This window comes from Marmota flaviventris, chromosome 5, assembly GCF_047511675.1.
Source record: "Marmota flaviventris isolate mMarFla1 chromosome 5, mMarFla1.hap1, whole genome shotgun sequence".
Taxonomy (NCBI): Eukaryota; Metazoa; Chordata; class Mammalia; order Rodentia; family Sciuridae; genus Marmota; species Marmota flaviventris.
The window spans coordinates 81,561,744-81,588,964 of NC_092502.1; the positions used below are offsets into that span (position 1 = coordinate 81,561,744).

Here is a 27,221-nt window from a genome sequence, read left to right on the forward strand (position 1 = left end):
AGAGGCAAAATGAAAGGCAGTCCTGAAAATACCAATACATTCTGAGGAACATGTTCCGGCTGGGTTCCTGGAAGTTAGTCTAGCATTAATCATTGTTCCTAATTGCCGTCAGTTTCCTCTTCCAAGCCCCCTTCAGGACAAGCCATCATCCCATGAAACATGTTGTCCTCCCTTGTAATGCATTTTCTGTCTTGCCGGTAACAGAATCTGTGGCTTTGGTGTTCCTTTACAGAAGCACTGATCAAATTACCCTAAGACCCTGGTGTGTGCTTTGAGTTATGGGCAAAATTCCAGAATCAAACACTTACATTATCCTCAAGGAGAAAGCATTTCAAAACTGCTCACAAGTAGATGTTTCTCAGTCATTTTAAGGTTGGCCATTGATAAAAGCACAGGCCATATGACATGCTGCCCTTTGGACACTAGGTTACACATGTAATCTCATAACCTCTGAAACAGTAAAGGTCCTGTATTGCTATAGCATCCAGTGTTTCCACTGGAAATGTAAACAGTCCTGTAAACAGGTTTTGTTTTTTCTTAATCTCGACTGCACAAGGCAGGCTCCTTTCCAGACCTTATGAATCTCGTTGTAATCTTCATTCCATTCAATCCATTCACTTAAGCAATACTGACTATTCTATTATTTAGTGCTTAGGAGGAAAACAAAACACCCATCCTTTTTTCTGTAGTATATTTTAGTGTTTTGCAACACTTGGGATATCCCTTCAAATGGCATCTAGAAAGGTTATCACTTAACATATGAATAACAACAAATACTATGACAACTATGTACCTCGTTCTCCTAATTTTACACCGGAGAAACTGAGTTCTACAATTAAATGATTTTACAAGATCAGCCGTGTCAGAATTGAATGTGGGATCCATTCTAGTAGTTTCCCCACCGTACCACTCATATCTTCAAATTGAACTTTTTAGTTTGCCCTATGACTCCAGGATTCCTATAGCTTTTCCTTTTCCCTATGAACACTGCTGATGAAATGCTTTGCCTACATCATCACAAAAAAATAAAAATTACATCTTTTTTTCAAAATGTATAGGACTAACAGTAGCTGACAATTGAATAGTCATCATGTCAGTTTGACTTCCATTTGACCTTGAAGTGTCAGTGTTACTTAATGTGAAGATATCAAGATGATAGCACAGCAGATGCTGCCAAATGAAAAAATTGCTGCAATGAGCTTTTTATGAAATATTGAGGCTAAGCAGAGAACCAGTTCCTCTGACAAAAATACTCTCAGTCACTCCCTGCACTAAATCACAGTGTGGAGGCTGCTGGAGCCCTGGGCTTTCCACTGCCAGCAATGACACCCTTAATGTGCTTAGCTGGAAACATCCAAGATCAAGAGATGACCTTTTTTTATTGCATACTGGTGAGCTCATCCTCATTCCCATGGGCTTATAATCAAAACAAAGTTTTTCTTCTTGTGCTTCTTAAAATTACACAGTATTCAAGAACTCATTTGTATGAAGGTTAAAAAAAAATATCACTCTGCACTTCAAAGGAAATAACAGACTTTCTCACTAACATCTTGGAAGTAAACCGCATTTCTCTTTCCTCTATTGCAGTCTCTAATTGTCCCCCAAAGCAAAAATCCTAACATCACATACTCGTACAAGAAAGTTTATTATTCAGATGACACTCTCAGCTGACACTTTTGACCTTCCACTCAGTGAACTACTATGTAAGGTCAACATAGCCTAAGTTTAGAGAAAGGAAATGGAGTCATAACTAAAGATGCTGGGCAACTAGAATGCACTGTGCCTAAGGAGTGCTGTGGTAAAGACCATCAGAGAGGTTTGCAGCTCTCCTTGTGTCACCTGGTTGGGACACTGTATATCATATGACATTTACTGAGCAGCCAGGAAGGACTGGGATCACCTTCACTTCTGTTTAGAGACTCCAAGGGCAAGCAGCTTTCTGCAGAGGCAGGTTTAGCAGATAATAAGGTATGATAAATTCCTCCCCAGATTCAGAAATCCAGAGGCTTCTCCATCAGTGGTATGGAGAGGTATCTGGGGTGAAATGGAGTGTATGGTCCAGCCACAGTTCAAGAACACTCCCTGATGACACCATGGTAACCTTTTGTTTCACTGACAGCAATGGCCCCACTGTTATATTCCTGGCATGATGCTCAGTGCTGGCTAGGATTCATATCTCCCTATTCAGCTCAAGTTGTAGCTACATAATAAAATGCACAGTGACAAGATTTCCTGAGGCTTTCAGGTGCATTCAGCCTGGCAGGCTACGGGTTGCTACATTTCTAGGTTCAATGGTTAAATGAAGGCACCTATTGCTTCCAGACTTTAGTGGGAAAGTAAACAGATGCTGCAGCATATTAATCATTCAGGAGAGAGTTAAGGACCATTTGATTCATTTACACAGCAAAATACTCTTGGAGTACCAACTAGGTCCCAGGCATTATGCTCGGCCATGGTTGATACAAATATAGATAAGGCATAGCCTGGAGGAGCTCACAGCAAAAGTATACATGTAGAATAATACGGCAAGGGCAAGATTAGAGATGTGGACAGGATCTTTAGAGGAAGAGCATCTAACTTAGTCTGCAATGGCTGAGAAGACTTCCTTAGGAAGTGAGGCCTAGAAGAAAAGGGAGAAAAAGAGAAGAGCATTTCAAGCAAAATAAAAAATATAGCAAAGATAAAGAAACATGAAAGGAGAATGCTGTGTGCATGCAGCTTTTATGGTTAGAACATAAAATGTGTGCATGGCAGGAGTAGCAACTGACCAGGAGGGAGCCAGGTAGGGGGCAGGACAAGGAAGGCTTTATGTCCTGTGCTGAGGATCTTTATTCTACTGACACTGGAGACCCATTGGATGCTCTGAGCAAGGGAGAGACATAATTTCCTGTACCAAAGGTCTCAGCTACTAAACTGAACTTTGCCAAAGAAAAGGTCTTCCTGGAATAGAGACTCACCCTGGCTAGGTCACAGCCACTGTCACACCACCAGTAGCTGATCCCCACCCCTCACCCCCCACCCCCCACCCCCTATGATGATAGAAACCTCTGTTTTTTCCTACGGTAATTAGAAAAGCAGAGAAAGAAAAAAGTTGCCTGGCACATTCCTTTACACTGTCAATTTGCTTCTCACTTCTCAGCTTTGAAGAGAACCAAGAATTCAGGGATCTCACACTGCCACCTTCCCATCCCGTGCTGTGGAATCTCAGCACTGCTTTCTGGATACCAGCATGAGGGGGTGGTGGCTGAAACAGGCAGCCTGTGATTTCTCACTGCTGCCACACTGTCTCATGACATTATAACTGCTGATTACTTTTCTGCTTCCCCTACTAGACTATGAACTTCTTGAAGGATGTGAATACCCATGACCTACAGGCTGCACCAAAAACATACCTGAAACACAAAGGTTTTAAGGCAATGTTTTCCTTTCTAGGAGAATTTCAATCTTGAGCAACTGTCCCCAAACAAGGGGTATTTAGCACAACCAAATTGAACCCAAAGAATGGAAAATTCTGTACAGTTCCTTAAAAGTGAGCTCAAGGAAATGTGTGCACCCTGTAACATGAAGTCAATTCACCCTTGAAAGGTGTGATTCCACATGACAAGGGCTGATGCTGGACAGTTTACTTTCTTACCTCTACTGACATCACCTCCCATCACAATTTCTGCCAATATGCTTAAGTAATTGGAAAACATTCATAGCAATATGGATCTACTTGGGAAGTCAGAATTATCAGGCCTGGCTTGACGATGAGCATATGGGATGGGACTAGAAGGACTATCAGTTGTGGACAGTCAGACCTCATGGGATCCAAAGTACACAGTTAACTTTAGGCATGAATTAGATAGCAATCGACTTCAATTCACATCCAGTATGAGGACAATCAACTTCAGTCATGACTGACCTGCTACCTAGTGAAACTACAGAAAATTATTTCACAAAAAGGAACCATTTAGCCAGGTACAGTAGTACATACCTGTAATCCCAGTTACTCATGTGGCTGAGGTTGGAGGACTGTAGTTTTGAGGATAGCCTCAGTAACTTAAGGAGACCCTGTTTCAAAATAGCAAATATTTTTATAACCTTTTGGGCTGGGGATGTAGTGTAGGAGCAAAAGTACCTGCCCCTGGGCTCAATCCTGAGAGAGAGAGAGAGAGAGAGAGAGAGAGAGAGAGAGAGAGAGAGAGAGAGAGAGAAGAAAAGAAAAAGCAAACATTTAGTCTCTGGAAATGGTTCCAGGAGCAAAGAGCAAACAAGGAAACATGTGTTCCAAAAATCTGTGAAAATTCAGTAAGAAAGATGAGAGCATAAGAGGCTGTGTAACATGAACATCCCTCCCTGCTTACTTCCAGCTCAGCAAGGTTGAGGCTCCACTCCAGATTGCTGCAGCCTCAAACACAGAGTTTCTGTTCTCCCAGTTCCCAGTCGAATGATTTTTCTTCCCAGGATGAGCAGGAATTTGACATTTCTCATCCTACCTGTTGTTGAAGCTATGCCCCAGGTGAGAATAATTGAGAGATGGGTCCTTCCTTCTTCTGTGGAGCCCCCCATTTGTAATGAGTACAATAGGCTAAGAATACTGAGGCCCTAACTGCCCTCCCCTGGATAATGAGGTGGTGCCTCCATACCTGAAGAGGCAAAAAGAGGTCCTCAGATGGTTGTCCCCACCAATTCTATAGCCCTTGATCAGAGATCAGAGATTTTTCCTAAGGGAGAAACAGATTTAAGATTACTCCTAATCTCTTCCCAATTGACTTAATTTGCAATTAACCATGGAGAAGTTTAAGCCTAAGGGCTCTCAAAACAGTGGAAGCTATGGCGAAAGGTAGTCGAAAGTAGAATTAATGCAGTGGCCTTGGAAAACGAGAAATTCAGACCTGGGGACAATATGGAGTAGGAAGGAAGAAGACAGGATATGTGTACACATACTTGGTAGCATACAGGATGAATGGAATGGCGGACAAGACTTAGCTTTGTCATTTTTCCGGAAAGTGCTTAAATAGAATATGACAAAGAAGAACCTGAGACAGTTCCAGCTGAAGCTCTCAGACTTCTGCATGTATCAGGATCACCTGGAGGGCTTGTTTAAATGCACCTTTTTAGTGGTACCTCTAGAATTTCTTATTCAGTACACCTGGAGTGAGGCCTAAGAATTGGCATGTCTAGTAAGTTTGAATCTCTAATATTGATGGTTCTAGTCCGGCTACTATAATTTGTGAGCCACTGACTGCACTAATATGTGAATACCACAGTGGATAAATAAAATTAAAGCCAGTGGAGAATCTAGGTCATAGCCAAAAATAAATAAAAAAAAAAAAGACTATTTCTAGATGAATGGATCCAGCGAGCATGCGCCAAGACTAAGCAGCAGGTGCAGAGAACACCTAGTTGTTTTGCTTCCTAAATTTATTCACCCTCCTTCTGGTAACCATACCCCACTTAACTTCTGGGAAACACCTTGCTCCCTCACATTTAATCCATATGCTTCAGAGGGCATTGCTTTCACCTTAAGGACTTTGAACCCCTGATAATAAAGTCAATGATTAATAGGTTTAAGGAGTAACTCATTTTAGATATCTCTGCATTTTTATCTGTATTCAGTAAGGATTTGCTAAGTGTCTAGCATCTATGTTTATGAGAGTATTGCATAGGAACTGTTGGAGCTACAACAATATTAGAATAATGTAGATGCTGACTGGTGAAATTTATGATCTCATTTACAATGTCAAATATGACTTCTGATGGAAATACAAATCTTGAAATACTGAGAGAATATTTTGGATTTTCAAAATTGTAATGTCCAGAGATATGACAAAATTTTAGTTGACATTCTTAACATTTCCTCCATCTTTTTCTTAAATCTCAACATCATAAAATAAAATACCAAACCCTGACTTTATAGCATTTGCTGGTTTCTATTGTGTAAATTGTTCCATCATGGCAGATTTCTGGCCTCCAATCTGAAGTCACTAAACATGGAACAGAAAACAGATTGTCAGTTCACCATTACATAGTATTCCCACCATAATAAGAGACATAAATAACCTCAAGAGCAAAAATAGTAGTAAAGTGTAATATAAACTTAAGGAAGGGATAAATTTATGTTTTATCACCTGTGTATTAAATATAACTTATGTAAGTTTAATTTTGTTTTTAATAATGAGAGCCATATCATTAAATAGTGACATTCCAAAATATATCTTTGTTGTTTTGCTGAATGAAATTATCAACAAATATTCATGTCATGACCACAACTGTCCATCAATTGCAAGCATAGTTTAACTAAAAATATAATATTTGAGAAAAATCAATGAAAAAATTCTAAATATGTGGAATTTATAATAAAAAGTATTGTATATTACTTACAGTGTGCTAAAATCCTTTGTATCTGTTGAAGTTGATAATAATCATATTTATGTATATATAAACACAAAAAAAATTTTCTTGCATTTTCTTTCAATGAACAGGTGTTTGAATATTTCTTGACACTACTGCCCCAGCCCTCTTTCCTCATCTATATCATACCATATAAATTGAGTCACTTTATAATGTGGCTTGACACAAAATTTCTATGTGATATATTTTATAATGCTTGAGTTCACAGAGAACTTTATATAATATGTTTTATGAAGGATTATCTACACAGCAAAGACTGAATAGTTTGGAGTGGAATATTTTCTCCCCTGATGAATATGACTATAGCTTACCTCATATACAATAATAACACTTTCCATCTAGGTTTGTAGAGATTCCTTTCTGTGAAAAACCCTGGCAACTATAAAATCAGCAGATAGTATATTCTTTTCTTACAACTATCATTTTTACATTCCTGAAATTGAGGTGAGTGCTACCTCACACAGAGCTAGAACAAACACAGTGCAGGTCAATGTATAAATCAAGAAGTGGATTCTAGAGACTCTCTAGCCCTCTTTTATATCTCTGCAATGACATTTATTATTATTATAAAACACAAAATAAAATAGAACATGCTGACAATTAAAAGCAAAAGGACCTGGCAATGGAAATTTGATAGGACTTCAAAAATTTGTTTTTCTTAAAAACTCATAAAATATGTCATCAAATTTCAATTTGTATAACTATTATGTCACAGATATTTTATTTTGTATGATAAGGAAAGCATTTGCTATAATTTAATTCATTTTAGAATAAAATAATGCAAAACATTTTAACTTTGTCTTCTAATATTTTTAAATAAAATTAAGATCGATCTGGCCTAGTTTATTGTAGATGCTTCTTATTAACGTTCTAGATGTGCACTTCAAGGTCCTTTCACTAATAAAACTACACCAGAAAAGCAATTTAAAGACATAGTTATTCTACATACTTTGAGATACATTTAAGAAATAAGACTTTGCAGGATAAATCCTTCCTTATTGCCTTATTGCCTTCCTTAGTGCTTATCTGATTCAATGGCACACTGGTCACACGTGTTGTCAGTTCAAACAACTGATTAGTAATAATTACCAATTGATTGGGCAGGTTAATCCAGCAGGTTGACTGGGTTGAGTGGGTACAACTGGACCCATGAATTCTCTTACCTCTTATTAATTCTCTATCTCTGGACAACTCTGAGCAATACAATGGATGTATTATATTGAACACTGACTATGTGCCCAAGACCGTGCTATGGTCATTTTTTCTATCATTTCTGAATTAACAATACAACATACCCTTATGAGTTGTACACACTTATTATGCCCATTTTCTATGTGATGAATTTGATTTATCTGATTGGATTTTCCAAAAATGAAGCATTTTCCTGGAAAGCCTTGTGTGTCAGGAGCTTATGTTTCTCCACCATTTTGATAAAACCTGTATGCCAGGCTTCTGGGCACCAAGAGTATAGCATCTTTCCAGGCTTTTTTTTTTTAATTTTATTTTTTTAAATACACAACATAATCTGCCCAGTGTTTTCTGGATGAAATTGGCTCTGGAATCTCTCTTCATCTGTGTCTCCATGATGACAACCAGCTGAAAGTGAGAAATTAAGTCAATCAGCTGATTGTTTTATTTAAACACCCAAACAGCTTGTGCAGACTTTCTTCCTTCTTGCCTTGACTGGCTGTTTGGAGACTGTGTCAATAAAGATTTCACTAAGTGTTAGACTGAGAATTATACAAGTAATTAGCCTTAATATGATTGTGAAAGTCTAGCTAAAATTGAACTAAACACTATAAATAATAAAAAATACATCAGAATGATTATTATAGACATTGTAACAAAGAGGAGAAATGCAGGAAAGAAGATGAGACAATTTTACCTTTAGTTTTCCATAGAAGATTTTATTTAAGGACCTGTGTGTACTTTCCATGGTGGCTGTGTGACCATCAAGATGGTAATCTAGTAAGAGGGCTACCAATTTTATCTGCTCATTCTAGGCACCAAAATCTTCTCTGCACTCATAGACATCCATCTGGTACAGGTCACTATTTTTTTTTTTAAAGAGACAGAGAGAGAGAGAGAGAGAGAATTTTAATTTTTAGTTTTTCGGCAGACACAACATCTTTGTTTTTATGTGGTGCTGAGGATCGAACCTGGGCCGCACGCATGCCAGGCGAGCGCGCTACCGCTTGAGCCACATCCTCAGCCCACAGGTCACTATTGCTGCTAATACGGAAGGGATTTTTAACATGAGTCTTTAGGAAGGAAAGCAAATTATTCATGAAAATCCTTACTATAGACTGTATCTGATAATAACAACAATAATAGTAGCTGTGATGATTCATTTTTAATGTTTTTATTACTATATTATAATCACACATAAGAGTGGGGTTCATTATAACATGCTCATATATTAAAATAACATATTTGCTCCATTTTGTGATGATTAATTTTGAGTGTCTACTTGGCTCAGCCATCATGTGACCAGATATTTAGTCAAACATTGTTCTGGGTGTTTCTGAAAGGGTGTTTTTAGATAAGATTGACATTTAAATAAATAATCTATATGAAGCAGATTTCCCTTCATAATTTGTGTGGGCCTCATCCAATCAGTTGGAGGCTGACCTTCCTCCAAGTAAAAGAGAATTCTCCTACCTGATTACCTTTGAATTGGAATATCTGTTTTTCTGAAGCCTCCAGCCTTCAGATTCAAAATGCAGATTTAGGGTTTTCCAGCCTTCATAATCATGTAAGCTGATTTCTTTATACTAAGAAAATATAATATTCCATATTATAAATATACCAACATTTCCTATGAATTCTATTTCTGTGGACGACTCTGAGTGATACAATGGCTGCACTATATTGAGCACTTGCAGTGTGCCCACAACCGAGCTGTGATCATTACTTTTATCATTTCTGATGTGGTAATATAATAACGTATGAGTTGTAATCACTCAGTTTGCCCATTTTATGCATGATGAAACTGATTCAAAGCGAATAAATTAAATTATCAGGGTAACTGAACTAATGAATGATAAAACCAGCGCCTGAAAACAAATGCATTGCTCCCAATGTTTTGTTTTTATGTATTTAGAATTATGCTGTTTTTCAATCACGATTCACCAAAGATCCATATGCTTGTCTATGGAAATTTCCCCATCTTCCTTGCTATTAAGTTGAGCCATGTGAATAGTGCTACCCAATGAAATATGAGTGGATGTGACGTGACCTTATGGACCAAGATAATTAAGAGCTAGTGTGCCTACTTCATTTCTCCTCCTAGGGGACAACTATTCCTGCTGGCATAGTTACAAGATGAAAGAGCCCAGATTGCTGAGTCATCTTTTGGATGAAAGCCACACAGCAAAGTCATCTATACTACCTGAAAGTATAAGTATGAAATAAACTTTTATTGGCCCAAGCCACTGATATTTTATGGTTGTTCGTTGCTATAGCATATGGTGTAACTATTAAGCTCCAATTTTTTAATGTGCTGAAGTATTTCATTTTTTTTTTATAATTACACAAGCATGGATATTCTAATTGGGACCTCGTTCTTGTGGATATACACTATGGTGAGATTCACTGTGGTGTATTCATGTGTGTATGTAAGAAAATTATGTCAGATTCATGCCACTGTCTTTCCTTTTTCTACCCTGAACTCCAAATTGTATCAATATGAAATAACATTGTGTTATAAGCAATTTACATAAGTAATGTAGCAGAGTAAGGCCCCAGAACCAGGCTACCCAATTCAGGTCCCAATTCTTCTAGGATTAGAGGTTGGACAAGCAATTGACATTGGATGAGTTCCTTAACTACTTTGTTCTTCTCGTATATAAACTAGGTACTACTAGTAAATCCTAGTAATAGGATGAGGGGTTGTGATGATCAAATGAGTAAACATACCTAAAGCTAAATGTTGGTATATATTTATGCATAAACTATGAATATAAAAATAATTTACTTTTAACAGTGTAAAATAAGTATTTTCTTTTTTTTGATTTTGTTATTTTTTTATTATTAGTTGTTCAAAACATTACATAGCTCTTGACATATCATATTTCATACATTTGATTCAAGTGGGTTATGAACTCCCATTTTTATCCCGTATACAGATTGCAAAATCACATTGGTTACACATCCATATTTTTACATACTGCCATACTAGTGTCTGTTGTATTCTGTTGCCTTTCCTATCCTCTACTATCCCCCCTCCCCTCTACTCCCCTCCCATCTTCTCTCTCTACCCCATCTACTGTAATTCATTTCTCTCCCTTGGTTTTTTTTTCCTTTCCCCTCACTTCCTCTTATATGTAATTTTGTATAACAATGTAAAAAATGAAAAAATCATGGCATTTGCAGGGAAATGGATGGCATTAGAGCAGATTATGCTAAGTGAAGCTAGCCAATCCCTAAAAAACAAATGCCAAATGTCTTCTTTGATATAAGGAGAGCAACTAAGAACAGAGCAGGGAGGAAGAGCATGAGAAGAAGATTAATATTAAACAGGGACGAGAGGTGGGAGGGAAAGGGAGAGAGAAGGGAAATTGCATGGAAATGGAAGGAGACCCTCATTGTTAAAATAAGTATTATCAACATCATTCACTCAAGTTAATTAAATTAACAATGAACATTTCTAATAAAACTATACAGCCAATACTCAATTAGATTCTGGGGATACATGGTTCTATTTTCACAGAGTTCACAAAACAAGTCCTATTATAGAAGCTTGCCATATTAATGTGATTAATGTTAAAATTTAATAAGTACCATAAAGTACCATTTTCTGAGGTTTACAGCTATATCTTGTTCTGACAAGTATTTTATTTCCAATGCCTTCTGGAATGCAATTTGAAAACTCTTGGCATGAGTAACCTCATCTACATTACCAATGTGATAGAAGATATGTTGATTTTCCCTACTCACTCCCTGGCTTCAGTTTCTACTCTCTCCAACCATTTTCCAGGCTGCCTACTAGAATACATATCTGATGAAATCTTTCTAATATTTAAAAATCTTTATTATATCTCCCATAGCCTTTAGAGTAGAATACTGTGTAGACTTACATGCATGTGCGCCAGCTGTCTGCAGCTAGCCTCCTCTCATGTAGAAAGAGAATGGTGAAATGTAGTGTAAAGAGAGCTGAAGTAGAAGCCCATAACACAGGCCTAAACCTACTTTTTCTTGACCTTGTAATCTAGGGTTAGAAACTTCTCTAGAGCTCAGTTTCCCAACCCATAAAAAGACAAGGATGGAGAACCAGATGATATAAGAAGCATAAATATGATTTATGATTTATAAATTATAAAGGACTGGATATAAGACAAGACAATGCTTCTCAAACTTTGTTTTAATGGGGTGAGAGGGAATGAGGAGGATCAAACCTGAGCTCAATAAGTATTTTACCACTGAGCTATACCATCTGTCTACTTCTCAAATTTTAGTGTAGGAAAAAAAAGTTTTCATGGGGATGTAGTTGCATATGTATATTTACTCAGATGACTTCCACAGAGATCTTGATTCAGTAAGTCCAGGCAACCCAAGTGATTTTGATGCAGATTAGCCATAGATTGCACTTTGAAAAATGTTGCTGCAAAACATTATAAATTCCAGAAGGAAAGGTCTTCACAAATATAAATATTTCTTGACTCAACAAAAATACATCTTGATCAATAGCTACTCTTCTTCTATTTTAATCATCATTCCAAAAATTAAATTTTTTGTCAAACTACTAACAAACTGGAAAGAAACATTATTGAGAGAGACAAAAACATTTATTAAGAGTCTCCAAAAATTTCACAGACTTTCATCTCATTTTCATCTTTGGAAAAAATAAAAATATACAAAATAAAAATAAAAATACTCTGAAATGTAATGATAAGGAAACTGAAGATGAGAAGTTGTAGAAACAAATTTCAAATCTCTGGTCTCACCTGGAATAGAATTTGAAAACTTTTAAGTCTGAGTATAAATCTATATATTTTTCATTTCTCAGGATTGCCTTGTAGACAGAGCCAGAATTGGCCAGAAGCCAGACTTTGTGGAAGCTCTTGAGGTGTAAAGGTGGTTGTTATCAGTCTTGATGAGTTTCAGTTGAACAAATAAGTATATTTTTCATTATCAGTTCTGCCTCCAGACATTCTTGTATCTGAAACATTGAAAATATCACCACTGTTGTAGTTATTCCTATTCTCTATACTGCCTATATATGACCCCAGATAATAAGAGCAAAGTAGAATGACAGTTGCAGCTGTCCCCAGAAAACCGTCCAGGTCAGAGACTAAGATGATACTGATGCTGAAAATATTCAATACCTGCTGAGAGCCATAGCCAAGTAGGAATGACAATTTCCTTGTCAGCCTACCCAATGTTGCTTAGAGGGAGGACTCTCCATTGTGGAAATGGGCTTGCCTTGGACCCAGGTCATTTGCAGTGACATTGCATGAATGTTTGAGAGTTTTGGTTGAAGGGTGACCCTGCTCAGGGATTAGGGTGGATGGGGTTTAGGGTGGATCCTACTGGGAATAGGGCGTATCCTGCTGCCTCAGGCGCCCACTCCTGGAGTTCCCGTGGAGTTCTCTCGGGGTTCTGAGAGTATTTGGTACGCAGAGCCCGGTGGAGGGTGTATTTTCCCAGAACATGCATGTAGAGTGCCGGGGAGAGTTCGGGAATAAAGAGTTGCTGTTGGAATCTACCAGTTTTTGTGGTGGCTCGGTTATTTTGTGCCCAGACAGACTGCGGCAAATACCTTGCTCTGCAGAAATTCCACATAAAGCTCCATTCCATCTCAATAGTAAGAAATACAAATAAGACCCTAAATATGAATGTCCTTAAAAACTTTTATTAAAAACCCTTGGTCCAAGATAAAATTAATCAACCTAAAAAGTCTTACAATTTATAACCTGGTAAATTCTCTCATTGTTAATTTTTGTTCATTTTTACATTACTAATAAAACAAATGAGACAGTATGGTAATATTTTGATTAAAAACACAGAAGTCTTAGTGAAAAGAGAAAGAGAACTTTTGTCTCAAAGCTACTTCGTCTTAATATTGCAACTCACAGATATAATAAAGAGTTCCAAAAACTTAGAGATACATAATATAGAAAATGCATATGTAGAAATTATTTTACATATATATAAAATCAATCCAAGATATTTTAAAGTACGAATAAATCTTTATTTTACTTGAGGCAAGCATTCACTTTTTTATTTATTTCTTGATGCCTGCTTGAAGCTAAGCAGTTAGAATGCATTAATAGAAAAACTTCCAGGAAATGAGGCAATGCAATAAAAAAGAAAACAGAAAAGTACTTTAAATATAGGAAAAAATTCTGTATACCATGCTACAGCTCACTAGTCACAGATTTAAAAAAAAAAATAAGCTACAACAGATGTGTGGCAGAAACTGAAAGAAATTTTTACTTGCACTAATCTGAGCTGACAGCTGTTATTAGGGCTGACTCTGTGATACTTCTGTCATCACTTCTAAAAACCTGCTTTTTAAATGTGGAAAGGGGGATTAGGAAATATGAGAGGGAAACTTTAGGGATATAAATTTGGCTGTTATCAGTCCTGAAGTTCATCACCTTTTAAACTCAAAATCAATATTTTTGCATTATTGAGTCTGCCTCCAGATATTTTTGTATGGAAGCAGTGAAAATACCCTTCCATTGTGGTTTCCTCTTTACTGTATCAACCACATTTTTGAAGGAACTCATATAGAATTTTAAAATTCTTGCACTGTAAATTAACTTTGAATGAATGTAAATGTTCTGGTGACTCAACCCAGGGGCAATATAATATAATGATAAATAAATGGGGCTTTATGGGCAGATAGCCCAGACTTAAATACCACTCTCATTATTTTGTGACCTTGGGCAAGCTATTTAATCTCTTTGAGCCTCTATTTCCTTCTCTACAGAATGGGGATAGAGATAGCATTTACCAACATCAAGAATGTTATGAGGTTGAAAGATTATACATATATGTGTGTACATGTATACATATTAATATGCAATGTATATGTATGTTTTATGCCTGTGTATAAGAATGATTTAGAATTATGTCAAATGCATCATATACATTCTTTAAGTGTTGTTTCTACAATTTAATGTCATTTTAAAATCACCATATAACTTAGCCTGCAGAACAGACTAGAATATTGATAAATTCAAAATCTCTGTCTCTGTATAGGAAAATCATGAGAAAAGTCCAACTAACTATATCTCATTTTTTTTCTGCTGAGGACTGTTTTCATTGTTTTAACTTATTGAATAGACTACCTGTTTGGTGTTGAGCACACACATGGGAAATATAACCACGAATCATCTCCCCTTGTTTTATCAAATTTAGTTCCCAGTCCTGAATCAAAGAACATCAGAGAGTTCTAAGAGTTCTTACACAGTTATGGCAAACAGGGGGAAGTAGTTGGGTTAATTATATTAATAATGCATTTAAATTTGTGTGTATCTGGTACATAAGGAAAAAGAAAAGATTTTTTGCCCATTCTTTGGTGAGGCCAAATTTTCATGTCTCTGAGTGGACTTGGTAGTTAGTCTGAGGGAGTGAGATGTGTTTTATTTATTGTTGTCATTTTTCCTTTTGTCAGGTTAGGGGGTCATCCAAAGGAGAGAATTGTGTCATTAGAATCAATTGGTTTGGTTACTAAAAACCAAGGAGCCACATTATTTTATAAGTTGTAATGTAATTCTATTGTTTTTCACTAACCAAAAAAAAAATTATAGGAAGTAAAAATAGCTCCAGGAGCTATTATTTTTCCTTGGCTTAAAAAAAAAAAAAAAAGAATGTTCTCTTTCTGACACAACCTCCTCAAAATGTTTCTCTATTCTTATTTACTTGTCAAATATTCGTTTGTTTTTCAACACTTAATGGAATGGAAATTAAGGCTCACATTGTATTTTCTTTTAAATCTCAACTTTCAGCTCTTTATTTTGATAAAATATTTTTTTCAGCACTAATATTTCTGATTATGTCAGCTGTAACCTGTGTAGAAATTTGGTCTTCATTACCTTCTTGTAAGTCCATTGGGGAAGGACTCAGTGTGACATTTATAGAGACACAAACCTGTGAGGTCTTGTGATGCTTTTTAAATTTCTCTAAAATTCTGTGATTAATTATCCAACTAAACATTTTGAAGCAAAGCAATACCTTTAAATTGAACATGGCGTTGAAACTAAAATTCTAACAGTGGCTCTTCAGTTGCCTTGTCATTTTAGATATCTCAAAAATGTTAGTTTTAGTTGATTAACAAGAAAGCAACTGCAATGTACAGGATAATGGAATAATAAGGGAATTGATTGCATTTTTCCTGCCAGATAAACACGCTTCACAGAAGGCTTACCTGTCACATACCAAAGTTTCAGCTGTTTGAGAGAGTTTTGATAATAGCATGAATGTCAAAATTCAGCTGCCAACCCTAAGCTGTCAGCTTTCAAAATGCTCTATAGAGTGCTTGTCCCTCAGGGCATAAATTCCAAGGAGCAACTGAGCTGCCCTACAATTTGACAGCTTATCCTAGTTCTGGGAGTGCCTTACATCTGTGTAAATCTAGGAAAACTTAAGTGGTAAGAGCAACTATAAGATGTGGAGATATGAATGGAGCACAACCTCTAAGAAAATAGCTCAGAGGACGTTTGGGTGCTAGATATTCAAATGGCTCAGGAGGCCTTTGGAAAACAAGCTAACTTCTGCTATGCTAGTTGGATTGCAACTGGGCAGCAAGCACTTACGCACTGCTGCAGCCAAGATTCTCAAGGTGGAAAATGATATCGTGGGAGCAGCTCCTTCCTCCACTAGTGACCCTGCTAAGTAGAAGCAATTTCCCCAATTATGACTGCAATTTCTCATCAAGCATTACATAACCCATATCATTTCATCTTCCTAAAATAAATTATTCATGTCGTTTGGGAATTCATCTGGAAGCTGCAGGTCAAATACCCCATTTGCTGCTAAATTACTGTTAACATTTTTCTTTTTTCTGATTTATTAACTGTTTACACAGAATATTGCTTGGATAAAACACATTTTTCTCAATGCAGTTTTTCTATTAAAAAAAAAAGTACATCTTTATTTTCCTGTGAATCCCCAAGATCAAGTTAAGGGTTATCATTGGCTCTGAAAAAAGTAAAATGTCATCCTAAAAAAAAAAAACTCAATTGGTATTGTACCACCAAAGTATTGAACACATGGAATGAGTATTCTATCTATTCTGTGAAGACAGTGTATGCAGTGTAATGGAAAGTAGTCTATCAACTCTTATACTACCCTGCTGTGTGACAAGAGGCAAATTATTTTCTCCTCTGGCCTAACTGATTTCACCCTTAATGGAACATATTGGTAGTATCAATTTTGTGGACTATTAAAAAAACTTCATTAGCTAATACATAAACATTAACTAATACATAGACATTTAAATGTCTAGTACCAACTAAATACTCCAGAAAAATAAGGATACTAGACATTTAGTAAATGCTTGCTAAATCTTAACCATTATTTTCTACATATTTGAATAATTGTTATATTATCCTGATTTGTTCTTCTAGAAATTCATTATTTTTTGGAAAAAAATGATAAAGAAATGAGTCAGCAAACAGTGCAATTCTTTAAGGTATTTCTGAAATGTGAGTCACTAACCATGGGATGCAGGAAGTCAAGAATTTGGCAAACTAGAGGCCATACATGTGTCTAGTAAGGGGAAAAGTTGCCAGCTTAGTAGGGTAAGACAGATATTTCAAAAGCATCTATATAACATGTTGAGGTTCATCTTTTACCTACTCAACTGCGTATCTGCTGAGGGTCTGCCCCAACACTCTTATCTCAAGCAGCTCCTGTCATGTTGTCATATTGCCTTGTTTATTTCCTTCATACCATGCATAAGTACCTGAAATTACTTATGAACTTCTTAAGTTTATTTGCTTATTGACTCCCCAACACAATTTTCACACATTTCTTTATCTACTTCTCTTTCCCATTCATAAAACTCATGGTAGAACATTTCTAGTGCCGGTTTACTTCTCAATACTTTGCACAAAGGAAGCAATGCATACATCATGCTCTTGCAGTATTCTGCTGCCTGTGAGAATCATCAATGCAAATATGTGTGTGGCATTGGGGAAGGCATAGGCTGTAATCTTAGGAACCAGAACTATAACACTTGTCAATCATCATTATCAAACTCCACATTTATGAACCAACACTGTAAATGGAAGGATGGTTCAAAAAAATGGCAATCTGATCTCTTGTCTCTTGTTCTCAGAGCATTTGTATAGGAATAGAAAGATACATTCTAAAATGAAACTATATTATTCTGATATTCAATTGGGGCTTTCATAAATTAATTAAAGACAAAATAGGAAAGTTAAAGACAAAATAGGAAATATTGGTCTGTTAAACGTGAAAATCTCCAAACATATTGGTACTAATTTAAGGTTATTTTGTGACTCCTCTAATTCCATAGGTGTCTTGTATTTTCCATCTGCCACAGAATAGCTTCCCTTTTTCTGATACTATGGGATAGAAACACAGTAAACATAAAAGATCATCTTTGACCTTGAATTCAGACACAAGCATTCCATGGTAACTATAACAACAAAAATGATATCTAGCATGATGGTTTGCATAGAGCATTTTCATATTGAGTACAGATGCATTGCCAGGCAGTTTCATGTGCTGAAATGACTGATGTACTAATAGCTTTCATTCACAAAAGACCAAATCTGTAAAGTATTTTCTACAAGCATTATTTTCCATAGGGGGTCCACCAAGAGACCTTGATGGTGTTTAGCTGGCCGATGAAGGATCCCAAACGGGTACACTGACATGCCTGGTGCTTTGACAAAGATGGTTGAAAGGGAAGAGTTTACTGCATCACCTACACTTGGCTTCTCCAGCATGGCAGTCTCATGTACTTCTTACATTGTTGCTCAGGGATTCTAGAGGGAGTCTGCCAAAAGACAAGAAGTGGAGCTGCCAGTATTTTAAGGCTGAAGTCAGGATAGCCTCAGTTCACAGAGAAACCTCACAGATTTAGGAAGGAGACACTGACATTTGACTCCCATCTCTCAATAGGAAGAATGGGGAAGAATTTGTAGTTCTTCCATACAATCATTCCATGGATTTAAAAAACAACTAGGTGGTGCATCTACTAGTGAAACAGTTAAATGTGCTTGCTTTACCATACATAGTTAAGTAATTTTATTATTGATCAAAATATGCCTTTGATAAAAATGAACCCTTTTTGAAACTTAAAATTGAGCAAAAACATGATGATCTATGAGAATTTCTTTTATGCCAATTAATAGAAATTAAAATTTTCAAGAATAATGATTTTTGTGATTTTTATTAACTGTATTACACACACACACACACACACACCAACCAAATTCATATGCTGAAGTCCTAACCTGCAGCACCTTAGAATGGGACTGTTTTTGGAGACAAAAGTTTTTCAGGAAGTAATTAAGTTAAAATGACATCCTAAGTGTGGACCCTAATCCAATGTGACTGGTGTCCTTTAAAAGATCAGGACATGGACACATACAGAGGAACAAGCAACTGAAGACACTGGTCGATGGCTATCTGCAAGACCAGGAGAGAGGGCACAGAAGAAGCCAAACCTTCCAACACCTCTATCTCAGGCTCCAACTTCCATTACTGAAAGAAGATAAATGTCTGCTGTTTAAGACACCCAGTCTGTAGCAGTTTGTTATGACAGCCATATAAAACTAATGCTGTGTTGTGTGGTTTTAGTAAATACCTTGGTAAGTTTCACAACTGCTTTTTTTTTTCTTTCACAGCTGAAATCTGCTATTCCAAAGAGTACTTAAAATGGTTTTCCGTCCATTTTAATATCAGATGCAGTAATAAGAATTGTTAAAAACAAGATTAATAAGCAATTTACTTCAGAAGCACTTGAACTCTTATCTTAATACATACCAAAGAAAATAACCTATCTGAATAAATTTGCGGATAACTTAGTTCTTTGCTTCACTTTTCAACCACTACATAAAAATGTATAATTATTTTGTTAATTATTTTCACTGGTCCAATTTAAAGTTTATTTGATATTTATTTTGCTTTTTATTTCCTAATGGAATTTTCATTAAAAGAATCCAAACAAGCAACACCTCTATTTAGCCCTTGAAATCTTAGGTATAGCTGAGATAGGTCTAGTTTCTAGCAGGAATTTTTTTCCCCCTCTCTTAACTATTTCTTCCTTCAGCTCCCAGATTCCGCCCTCTTAAATTTTCTTCTTACCTTTCTAGTTGCTTGTTTCCAGAAAAATGTTTTACATTCTCTTCTTCAATTCACTGTACCTTTAAAGTAGGTGTGCCTCATAAATCTGTAATTGGTACCTTTCTCTCTTCTCTTTACAAATACTCTTTGGGTGATCTAACATATCCTCAAGTTTTATCTATTCTCTATGTGCTGAAGATTTCAAAGTATTTTTTCCAGCTCAGCTATTTTCCTGTTCTCCAGACCCATAATCAAGTGCTAACTGAAATCTCCATCTGAGGGTTCCACTGGCCCCTTCAAATCAAGAACTCCAAAGATTCATTTATCATCAGTCTCCTAAGATTAGCTTTTCCACATTTCCATCAACATCATGAATGATCCAGTCACACAAGCTGCCACTCAAGTAGAAAAAGTGAAATCATCTTTGACTTGCCCTTCCTTCAACCCACATATACAACCAGTTCTCAGGTGACTTTTTCTCCTTAGTATCTTTTGAGTATAACTGAACACACACACACACACACACACACACACACACACACACACACAAACACAAAATTTCTAGTGCTTGAGATAGGGCTCTCATTTTTTATCATCTAAGTTATTTTAACCACTCTTTAATAGATACTCTTTCCCCTGGCTTTGTATTGCTCCTAATTCATGCTCCATACTGTCACCAAAGTGCTCTTTCTACAAGGGAAATCAGATGAGTCCTCTTTCTTGTTTAGAATTCTTTAATGGTGCTACATAGAACCACTCCCAGTCCTGGGAAAGTTCAAATTCCCTAACATGAGAGCAAAGTCAGTAATTGATCACTATTTCTTTCCTCTCTTGAATAATTTCTAATCCTTACTCCAAAACACATTTTAGATATCACTTGCCCCAGAATGCTTCTTCCTACTTTCCTCTTCCTACTTTCCTCTTCCTACTCTGTCTTCCTACCCCCTACCCTAGGATTTTTTCCTTTGTAGTTCCTATGCCTACCTCTGCCATATTCAGATGCCTGAATCTCTCACTAGGAAACTGTGTTTTCCCAGAGATCAGCTATTGGATTTTATTTGATATCAGGGCATATAGTTTCCATTCAACAAATATATTCTAAATAAATGAGTGAATATACATTTTTTTAAAAAAATTTGCATTGTAATTCTCAAGTAAGTTTTATGAAAGAGTATCAGTATGTCTCAGTGTCCCAAAATAGCAACCTGGAACCACAGTCAGTATTTCCCAGTGGGAACTATGTCCAGACAAAGTAGAAGATCCACTAGTTTGAAGAGCAGTCCTTGAAGGTCCTGCTTGTTTGCTGACTCTTGAAGAAAACCTGTCCGGAAGATGACTGAATGGTGGTAATTTAAAGAGCCATTACCTGTGCATAGTACTGGAAATATTTCTGCCTGGTGAGAAGGACGCAACATAAGGATGCTTTTAAAAGAAAGACACTGAGCTGGCAGTAAATGACGAAGCACATGCGAGGGCAATTAACTCTCAGGATCACGACTCTAATATTCAGTGCAATAATCAAATGTAGAGTCCCAGGTGTATCTTATAAACTTAATAGTATTTAAGGGCAAAAATAAAACAATTCTTTGAACAAACAAGCAGTCCTTATTGGAACATGATTTTGCCTCCCTATAATTCTTAGGCAACACAATGGGAAGTATGTTCAAAAAAAGTCTCTGGTTTATAATAATTTCTAACGCAAAGCACAATTTCACTGAGAAAACATAATACTAGCTCTTTTTCTGTTCCCTGGCCCCTTTTAATAGGGCTTTGAAAGTTCTAGCATCTTCTGCCACAGTAAGGCACTAGAAAAGAGGATGAAGAGTGGATTACCCTTTCCTTAAACATCATTCACACAAATTGCCCTGAGGTATGATATTTCAACTGGTTTCTTCACATCTGTAGAACTCTGCTTCTTCTTTGGGGGGCTGCTTATGGACTTCTCTGCCAGACTCAACAGAAAGCCTTCCTCCTTCCCGGCAGATAGCAAAAGTAAAATATAGATGCTCTTTCATTCTCAGTAAACATGGAACTGTCTTCCTCTTGCATGATCTAGATATAGTTTACCATTTTGATTAAAAAAAAAAAAAAAAAAACAGACTCACAGCCAAACTTGGTCACACATGCCTGTAATTCCAGCAGCTCGAGAGTCTGAGACAGAAGTTGTGCAAGTTTAAAGCCAGCCTTAGCGATTTAGTAAGTCTCCAAAACAACTTAAAGTGCCCATGGGTTCATTCTCTGGTACCAAAAACAAACAAACAAAAATTTTAAAAAAACAACAACTAAAAACCAGATTTTCTATACCAAATACTAAGCAAAAAGGATTTCTTTTAATAAGTGATATTGTAAAAATCTACCACCTCTTTTTTTTTCCCATTTTGTAATCAAATTCAAATTTCTGCTGCTAAAAATTATAAGGACCAGATGTGAGATTTCCTTTCTATTAGAAGAAAATTTGGTGTCTCTGGCTCTTTTGGTATCACAGACACAGCAAAGACATGAATATAAGAATCTATTTGCTTTGGCTTCTCCTCCTCTTTCTTATTATTAACATTTTCTAAACCCCCTCAAAATACCACCAGCATAACTCAGACCCCACTCAATGAACAGAGCCCATTCCTTCCTTCAAGTCTTTTCAGTAAATGTTAGTTACTGCTATGATCCATAAAATCATTTAGACGAGAGTATAAACTTGCACCATCTATGCAATCAATGACAGTCACTAAACTATGATATTCTTTTCCCAGAATCCAAGAGTTTATCACTTATAGATTATTCTTTGTAGTTTCACAAATACTACCTAAGGTATATTTGGCCTTTTAGTGCACTGAGGGCAGTTTTCATAAGCTTACATTGGAGCATGGAACAGCAACTCCTCATTTGTATTTTCTTCCTTGTTTAAACACAGAACTCTCCCAAACTCAGCATGAAACCTTATGAATATTTTCAAACTTATTATTACATCATTGAATAATCTATTTAGTTGAGTCACAAAAATGGTCCCCAAAATTTTTAGAATCGGGTTCATGTCCTATTATTATTTGTTGATGTGTTAACAACCATCCCTAATTTAGTGTCTTGAAACAATGATGATTTAGTATTTCTCAGGCTTCTGTGGCCTGGCTGTGAAGTTCCTTCTGGTTTTTCCTGAACTCAGTCATGTGATTGCATTGACCTGGAGGAACAGCTAGATTGGAGAGCTAGAATGGCCTGACCTAGTTGGAATGGGTGCTGGCCATCAGCTAGGATGCCACACTTCTCTATTTGGCCTTTTAGCATATAATAAGCTAGAGCGGTTTCTCTCCATGGTGGTCTCAGTGTAGAAAGTGAAGGTACAGCTTGAAAGACCTCTTTAGGCCCAGGTCCCAGAATTCGCAAAATGTTACTTCTACCTTAGTCTATTGGCCAAGGAAGTTGCAAGGATGGTTCCAAGAGTGCAGCTTCTCCTTAACTAAAAGTAAAAATCTGCCAGTCGGAATTAAGAGGATAGAGAAATAGACTCCATCTCTCAAGGGAGGAGTATACATACCAGGATGAAAAGAATTTGTAAACATATTTTCAATACACTCTACAGGTGGACTCACTCATAAAATTCTTGCTGATGTTACTCCCTATGTAGAAAAGACAAAGATTCTAAAAATCTTCTGGAAATTATTCTCCAAAGAAGCATTTAAGAAGACATATCAGTTACTTCCTACATACCACTATAAATCTTCTCACTCTTAATTTTTCTGTTGTTCCAGCTGCAACTATACCACTATCTTTTCATGACAGCAACCCATTTCATAGAGGTGGGTTCTCTCTAGTGTGAGAGAAGTCCTGGGCAAATAAATACTTTAGCAGGGTACCTGTTTATAAAACAGTATAACTTATTTCAGTACCATTTTGGAGATCCAACCTCACATCATCTCAAAAGAAATATTACTCTGACCATCTGCCCATAACTTCCCAGTTCCCCAAGGTATCAGACAATCCATGTCACACCTCTTTGCCCAACCCCGTTGTGGACAGATGCACACAAGCTCAGTCTCACACCAACATCTAAAAATCTCTGTTTTTCAAGTTATTGGACTTCTCCTAAATACCAGATGACCATGTTAACTGTAAGTGCACATGAATCACTGACTGGAAAGGAAAAACGAGAGCTCACATGGGAAATTCTCAATAAATAGGGAATGGGAGTCATTGGGTCCTGGACAAGTCTGAGAGGTATTCTATATTTCTCAAACTCCCTCAGAAGGGAGCTAAGCCATGGAGTAAAATTTAAATGAATGGGAGTTTGAGTCAGCAGATAAAGTCTTCCTGCCTGCCTGCCCCCCACCATGCTGTTCTGAAAAGTATTGTTTATATGACCTCTTCAAGGACCCCTTAAAATTGGGCAATCAATGGAGCGCAATAGCAGCACTGGCCAGTTTTCATAACACACCTTCATATTAACTCTCCTTTCCAAGTTTCACTCCTCTTTCCCTCCATCTTGTTCACTGGGATTCAACTCCCTAAAAAACAATAGCACATAAGCCTTTAATTTGTACCCTACTTCTTACAGAACCTAGGCTAAGGCACCACACCACACAGAATTCAAGTCAGCCAATGGCTAGTGGAAGTCATGGAGCGCAATGGTTACTAAGAGATGAAGCAGTCTTCCAGTTTCTGTTCTAGCAAGTAAGGAACTGTGAAGTCACCATTGCATCTGAACAACAGGTAAAAACTAACAAACTGCAAAACCAACAACTCTTCTTTGATCTCTCAGAGAACTGAGGTCACAGGCAAACCACTACACCCAAAACTGGAAAAATAAAGAAGCAGATACAGAGAATCGTGGTTTACTAGAGCAGAAACCTCAGTGGGAACCCGTGCTGGGGTAAGAAAACCTGAAGTACAGTAACTGATAAATTACTAGAGATTCACAAAAAAAAAAAAAAAAAAAAAAAAGTTCTGAGAGTTTAAAACATTTAAATCCAGGAGCTCTACCAGGTTCTTACAGTGAATATTAGAGAAAAATCCCCTCTTACTTGTGACAGAGGGAAGAGAAATGGAACATCTTAAAATAGATCAGAGCATTATATTCTTATTTATCAAGGCCTGCCGTTAGGAAAAACTATTTACCAGTACCTAATATGCTGCAGTTTTATCAGAGCCTAACCTACCAAAAGGAAGAAAATACCCAACCCTAATCACCTCTAGATGTAGAGTTCCCTCTCACAGGGGCAAATAACAGAGAAGAACTAGTGAAGTTCAAGGCCAAGGGTTCATCCAAAGATGGAGACTATCATAGGACTAGAGAATGCTTCCTCTTCTCCATACCTTATCACCAAATTACTAACAGCCTATTTACTTTTTCTTTTTAATATTCTTTTAGATGTTGATGAACATTTATTTTATTCATTTATTTATATGCATTGCTGAGAATAGAACACAGTGCCTCACACATGCTAGGCAAGCACTCTACCTCTGAGCCACAACCCTAGCCCCCTACTTAACATTTATCCAGTACATCATGTCCATTTGTCAACAAAAAGTTACAATACACACTGAAAAGCAAAACATAATTTGAAGAGGTTGAACAAGTAATAGAACCACAGACAGATTTGCCAGGAATATTGCTTACATTATTCATCTGGTTTTTGCATGTTGTAAGTTGCTCCATTAATGCTCTTAGCATGTTATTCATACAATTTAATGAAATTAAACAAGAAATCAATAATGGAAATACAAAAGATGACTGGAAAATCCTCAAATACTTAGAGATTAAATGATATACTTGTAATTAAAAAATAAATAATATATAATAAAACAAATAAATAATAGATCAATGATGTAATGATGTAAATCTCAAAAGAAATTTTAAAAATTAAAACATTTTGAGCCAGATAAAAATGAAAATACAACTTTAAAAAATTGTGTGATGCAGCAAAAGCAGGCTCAGAGGGAAATTTACAGTATTCAGTGAATATATTAGAATAAAAGAAGGATCTAAAATTAATAATCCAAGTTTCCACTTTATAAAACTATGAAAAGAAGAGCAATTTAAATCCAGAGTAAACAAAATAAAATAAGTAATAAAATGTATAGCTGAAATCAATGATTTTTTAAAAAGGAAACAATAGAGAAAAATCAACAAAACCAAATAAAATCAATGTCTCAAACTAGACTTATGAATATAGACACAGATTATATATCCTTCACAAAATTATCATAGACCCAAATGTAAAACAGGAAACTATAAAACTAGAAGATAACAGGAAAAAATTCTAGACGGCATTGGATATGGCAATGACTATTGTGTGTGTGGATGTGGTACTGGGGACTGAACACAAAACCTTACACATACTTTAGCATGTGCTGTAAGCTGTGTTACATCCCCATCCCAGCAATACAACACCAAAGGTATGATCCATGAAGAATTGACAAGCTATCAATCGATAAGATCTGAGACTTTTCTATGAGAAAGACAATGTCAAGAAAATAAAAAGAGAAATAACAGATTGAGAAAAGACATCTGCAAAAGACACATCCAATAAAGCACTTTTATCTAAAATGTATTTTAGGAAAATCTCAGAATTCAATGATAAGGAAACAATCCAATTCAAAAATAGCTAATGGCATAAATAAATAACAAAGAAGACAACAAATGTAAAGTGAGCATGTGAAAAGATATTTAATATCATATGCCATTCAAGAATTAACAAATTAAAACAATAAAATTCACCACTACATGCTTATTAAAATGGCCAAAAATCTGACAATAACAAATGCTGGTGAGGACCTGAAGCAACAGGAACCCTCATTCATTGCTAGTAGGAATGCAAAACTGTACAAACTGTACATACTCTTATCACATAATCCAGTAATTACACTCTATGGTATTTACTCATAGGAAGTAAAAACATATGTCCACACAAAAACCTGCACTCCAATGATCATAGCAACTTCACTGATAATTTGCCCAAATTTGCAAACAACAAAGATGTCCTTCTGATAATTTGCCCAAATTTGCAAACAACAAAGATGTCCTTTTATACATATATAAACAATGTAATATTATTCAGCACTAAAAGAAATGAAATATCAAGCTTGGAAAACACATGAAGGAAACTTATGTACACTTTATTAACTGAAGGAGGCCATCTGAAAAGGCTATAAACTGTGTGAGTCCAAGTCTATGCCATTCTGGAAGATTTTAGCATTCAGATCAATACTAGCTCGATCATTTAACTAGCTTACTACCTTATGCCAACTGACTTAAGCTTTCTTCTCCTTAAATTAGTCATCTGTGAAACAGAACTAAAGATTATCTCCTTCATGATATTGTTCTGAGAATTAAAGAAAATCAGGCATATAAAGAATTTAGCACAGTGCTAGGCAGAAAATAAGCATTTGCCATCTCTCTTACATATAAGAAGCATCTACAGTATACTCTTGAAGATATAAAGAAGAAAAAGCTGATGAATGCTCTTCAGTAATTCATAATCTAGTAAAAACCTTGAAACTATATATCAATATTAGTCCCTAATAATTTTTTATAATGATAAATATGATCTGATCAGGAATTAAGG

General features: G+C 36.2%; 1 protein-coding gene across 2 annotated transcripts in view; it reads right to left on the reverse strand.

The window, feature by feature from the left end:
• Nucleotides 1–7,912: 7,912 nt before the first annotated feature.
• Nucleotides 7,913–27,221, reverse strand: part of Macir (macrophage immunometabolism regulator) — a 106,584-nt gene continuing 87,275 nt past the window's right edge. The window contains exons 4-5 of one of the 2 annotated variants that reach the window (XR_003581629.1): nucleotides 8,282–8,447; nucleotides 7,913–7,992 (exon numbers count right to left, since the gene is read on the reverse strand). Coding sequence is in view for 1 of the 2 variants with exons in the window: in XM_071612358.1 (XP_071468459.1) it covers nucleotides 12,498–12,556 (59 nt within the window). In the remaining variant the exon portion in view is untranslated. Of the gene's footprint in view, nucleotides 7,993–8,281; nucleotides 8,448–12,286; nucleotides 12,557–27,221 lie in introns of those variants that run through there. The other variant, XM_071612358.1, reaches the window with a different exon arrangement.